At 36.8% G+C, this 5,147-nt stretch overlaps 1 protein-coding gene across 1 annotated transcript in view; it reads left to right on the top strand.

Moving 5' to 3' along the window:
* Positions 1 to 4,940, top strand: part of LOC107708260 (paired box protein Pax-7-like) — a 69,249-nt gene extending 64,309 nt beyond the window's left edge. Inside the window, exon 8 of the mRNA XM_016512448.1 lies at positions 4,381 to 4,940. Coding sequence (XP_016367934.1) covers positions 4,381 to 4,496 — 116 coding nt within the window. The 3' untranslated portion in view covers positions 4,497 to 4,940. The remainder of the gene's footprint in view (positions 1 to 4,380) is intronic.
* Positions 4,941 to 5,147: the final 207 nt, after the last annotated feature.

Below are 5,147 nucleotides of genomic sequence, written 5' to 3'. Positions count from 1 at the left end.
GTTTGGCACTGCCGCTGGGGTCTAATGGGTCTGGCCTCGTTCCCCTGTCTTTTTCTTTTGCTGTATCACTCTCTCTGGCCGCTGCTAATCACTCTGGGACGCTGGTTGCGCTCTGTGCCTGGCACGAATTCACTCTCTGTCCCTTCCCTCCGCTTTGCCCTGAGAATGGCCTGCCGTGTGAGAAGAACTCTTGCTATTATACTGTTTGATAAATCAGAACATTAAATATCTGCAAAAGAGTTCAGAGTTAAAGTGTTTGTATTAATACATAATATGCCACTCTCAAACACATGCCAAAAAGATCAAAAAGCATCAAATCTTTGAAAGATATCACAGCCCTGTGCAAAAAAGGCTTAATATGATCAAATTTGATGATGCTGAGTTCCTATCATGTAGTTTTTCACAAAATAAGAATGAAGATTTTTCTAATTGCATATACGTATATGTATCAGCTTTAATGTTCTTATAAAAAATAACAAAGGAAATCAATTGTCAGAAGTCTTGCTTGTGTGGAGAAAATGGAAATCAGGGTTAAGCATAAAATAATGTCAGAATCATTCATGCATGTAAAAATCGGCTCAGAATTGAACAAATCATTGTAAACTCTGGTGATTAAGGAAAAATACAAGACTTCTATAGCCTTAGAAATGGTTCTAGAAAGAAAGAATGATACAAAATGCATCATATTTTGTGAGAAAGTGTGACATGCTTAAGCAAAACAGGCACTGTTTTCTGGAATCAGCATCCGAAAATAGTAAGAAACATGTACTGTATTTCATTCCTCAAATACGATGCACGATGGTGTATTCACAAGATTTGTTTGAGACACTAAGTAGAAGGTGAATGCGATATTCCTCTATATTCTTCTAAAGGTTGCATAAAAAGCAAACTGTGCTTTACTGGTCATTTTACATGCAAGTTAGTTATTCTTGGTCAGAATTAAATGCAAAACTTGCTAAACAGCTGCTTCTGTCTTTGCGTCTCTCTAGGTGATGAGTATTTTGAGTAACCCCAGTGGCGTCCCGTCCCAGCCTCAGCACGATTTCTCCATCTCTCCTCTCCACGGCAGTCTGGAGGTGTCTAACTCCATCTCAGCGAGCTGCAGCCAGCGTTCAGACCCCATCAAGAGTGTGGACAGTCTGGCCTCCTCTCAGTCCTACTGTCCCCCCACATACAGCGCCACCAGCTACAGCATGGACCCCGTCACTGCTAGATACCAGTACAGCCAGTACGGCCAGAGTATGTACCGCCCCTCCATTATATGCTCTGTGTGTGTCTGTATGTCTCTGCTGTTGAAAATGTGTCGGTAAGTCTCGCCAAGGGTGCATTTATTTCATCAAAAATACAAAGAAAACAGTATATATCATTACGATTTCAAATAACAGTTTTTTTTTTTATTTGAATATGTTTTAAAATGTCATTTATTTCTGTGATGCAAAGCTGAATTTATAGCATCATTACTCCAGTCTTTAGTGTCACATGATCCTTCAGAAATCATTATCATATGCTGATTTGCTGCTTAAGAAACATGATTATTATTAATGTTAAAAACAGTTGTGCTGCCTAATAAAAATTGTGGAAATCATAATATATTGGACTCTTTAGTTAATAGAAAGTTTTTTAAAAAACTGCATTTATTTCCGATTTTTTTGTAACATTATAAATGTCTATCATTATTAATCATTCATCATTTTTGATCAATTTAATCCATAACTGCTAAAAAAAAAAGATAGATAGATAGATAGATAGATAGATAGATAATATAAAGAAAAAAATAAAAATTTTAAAAGTTAGTATATATCGTGTTTTGGCCTTTTTGTGGTCCAAGATTGTTGCGATAAAGTAAACGAAAATCTAAATGCTGGTCTTGGTTCTGGACAGATGACTCAAAATCACCTATTTTACATAATTGGTCTAGTTTATGGTTTCGTTTATAGCTTGCATTTAATGCAAAAGCCATTCAGCTCAAATTAGTTAAGTTAATTGTTTTCCATAAACTGTTTGTGGTTAGTACTTTTTTTTTTTTTTATAAATTAATACTTTTATTCAGCAAGAATGCATTAAAGGGATCAAAAAGAATAGCAAAGACAGTAAACGTTACAAAAGATTTCCATTTTAAATCAGTGCTGTCCTTTTGAACTTTCTATTCATCAACAAATCTATTAAAATGTACCAGTTTCCACAAAGCCATTATTAATAATTGATCACCTGTAATAACTGATAATAAATGAGCAGCAAATCAGCATATTATAATTATTTCTGAAGGACACTGAAGACTGAAGAAATGATGCTAAAAATTAAGCTTTGCATTACAGGAATAAATGACATTTTAAAATACATTCACAGAGAAAACAGTTATTTGAAATTGTAATAACTTTTCAAAATATTACTGTTTTTACTGTATTTTTAATCAGATAAATGCATCCCTGGTGAGCCAGTACAGCACGCGCTGATCTTTTCAGTAGGGAATCCACTATAGTTTAGTCACACTGATGCCCTGTGCGTATCGACAGTTAGAGTGTGTTTCCTCTCTGAGGGTGAGCAGTGCCCGTCTCTCTGACCCCTCTGCCCATCAGAGCAGGGCAGACAGATGCTCCTGATAAAGACCCCAGCACTGGCCCCGGGCTCCACTGTTAGTCACAGTATTCTTCCCTCGAATGGGAAACGGACACTTCAAAGCCCACTTTTACACCCCAAGGGTCCTAATGTCCTTATTGACCCCTCACAAACACACACACACACACACACACACACACATAAACACACACACACATACACATACACACAAGCTTCAGGGCAGGAAAGAATTGATTGATTGAATTAACATAATCAGAGGCTGATGTTGTGACAGAAGTCAGTGGTTTCGTGTTTTGTGATGTATGTCTTACAAACCTTGAGATATTGTGTCCAAACTTTAGTTTGGGGATAAAATTGTTCCCCAGAGGTTATCTAAATCTAACAAAACTCCCTTTGAGGATGTCTTCAAAGATTTATTAAAATGATTCAAAATCTTTTTTTTTTTCATGCAAAAATGCATGTTTTGAGATTTGGGTTAGTCTGTAGTCATTATAATGAGCTCTATAGAGGTCTGTGGTTTGTCTGCGGTGAGATGTGTAGGTAAACGTGTGTGTGTGGGAGTGTGAAGTAGTGTCAGGTCCATCAGAAGGTGCAGGAGGGTTGATTGAAGAGATCTGACGAGCGAATGTCAGGTTAATTATGAGTGAGATTGAGAGGACTGATCTGTTTAATGAGTCAGACGAGAGAGCTGCTGAAATTGAGGCGAGTATGAAGCATGAAATCTCAAACGCTCAGAGTAATAAAGACTGGCACACACAAACACACACACACACACACACAGAGCTGAATGAATGACACCAGGCGTTCCCGTCTCTCTGGCCCTTGATTGACTAAATGCCCATTTTAGTTTTCTAATATCTTTTATTAATCTTTATATGTGCCATTTGTTGAATACTCTAGTCAGAAGTTTAAAGAAGTGACCAGTGACTGTATTAAACATGTAATACTGTGCCACGTGTGGTGGACTGTGTCAGTAGTGATGTTTGAATCACAAATGTGATGGTTCTGTTTTAATGATTCGATTGAATCACTGTTGTCACAGTTTACTAAATCTATAAAAAAAAATATTTCCAATTGTTGGAATAAATGAAAAAAGTAATTTCATATAAACTAAAATGTAAACTTATTTATTTCAGTTAGTTACCAAAGCAACTAATTTTCTTTTAAGGTTTATAAAGTATTAAAATTACCTAAGATAGATAGATAGATAGATAGATAGATAGATAGAAGAAATTGAATGTAAATATACTATACATTTCTAAAAAATATACAGTAAATTCTATAATAAATTAATATAAATAAAAATAAATATATACATATAAAAAATATATATTTTTGAAAATATAAAAATAAAAGCTAATTCACAATAATACTATTTTAATAACATAAATAATAAATAAAATAACACTACATGAACTGATTCACAAAGTACAAGGGAAAGCTGTGTTTGGGAGTAAACCATGCTGAAACCATAAATAACATTTTTTTAAATGCCATTGTTTATGAAACTGATTTTTAAAATTATAATTGTGTCTCTTTTTTATATACAGTAAATACAACCAGTAAAACTAAAAATATATCTAAAAAGAGGAATGGTCCAGCATCAGTAAATAAACAACAAAAAGTCCAATGTATGTACATTTGAATCCATTTTTGAACCGGTTCATTGAAACCATTTGAACTAATCAAACTGAAGGCCTTCTGTTTGCTAGTGGTGTTTTATTAATGCATAAACTGGTGTGAGACTGCTCTTACGTGGAACGTCCTACTCATGAGAACGTGTTTGTGTGTCGTTTCCTACAGCCGCTGTGGACTATCTGGCCAAGAACGTGAGTCTATCGACTCAGAGAAGGATGAAGCTGGGCGATCATTCGGCGGTGCTGGGACTTCTGCAGGTGGAGACGGGACAGGCTTACTGAGTCCGATCACTACACACACACCTTCACACGCTCTCAGATGCACAAACACCTCCTCCAAACAGCTGGAGCTCTTCAGTGCATCCGCCGGCACGAGCGTGAGAGGCTTTTACTCTGATTCTCAAGACAAGAAACTCTTGCCATTCCATTTGACGTGACCTTCTCGTGATTCTGGGCTTGTCTTGTACCTCTAACTCGGACAAGAGGACCATGCAACGGCTGCAGGCACGTCGACGGACGCAAGGACGCATTCCGAGCCATTTCCAAAACGTACTTTCACCTCGCTGTGCATAGTCGTGTATGAATCTCTGTGTCATTACAATGGATAATCTCGCTTGTTTTCTATCGATATTGTTATTACAGTTGTTGTAATTATGATTATCGTAACTATTGTTTCGTTTCGTTTTTTCAAGATCCACACGTAGCATTTTTTACTAATTCAAACCCCGAAGTTTTTTACGTGAAATGCTAGCAGTGGGCTAAAACGAACAGGGGATCGAGTGTGTGTTGAAAGTGTGACTGCTGGTTTTTCACTTTCCAGCCGTAATGTTCCTGAGCGATTTGACCTTCTCTGCCTTCATATTTCACTTGACATTCCATGCAAACTTGGCCACTCTGTAGGAAGTCTGGCTTTCTGCTGGGAATTAGCAGTGC

Source organism: Sinocyclocheilus rhinocerous, unplaced genomic scaffold, assembly GCF_001515625.1.
Source record: "Sinocyclocheilus rhinocerous isolate Xijiao unplaced genomic scaffold, SAMN03320098_v1.1 scaffold2461, whole genome shotgun sequence".
NCBI lineage: Eukaryota > Metazoa > Chordata > Actinopteri > Cypriniformes > Cyprinidae > Sinocyclocheilus > Sinocyclocheilus rhinocerous.
The sequence above is the reverse complement of the archived record's forward strand: the minus strand, read 5'-3'. Positions and strand labels throughout refer to the sequence as shown.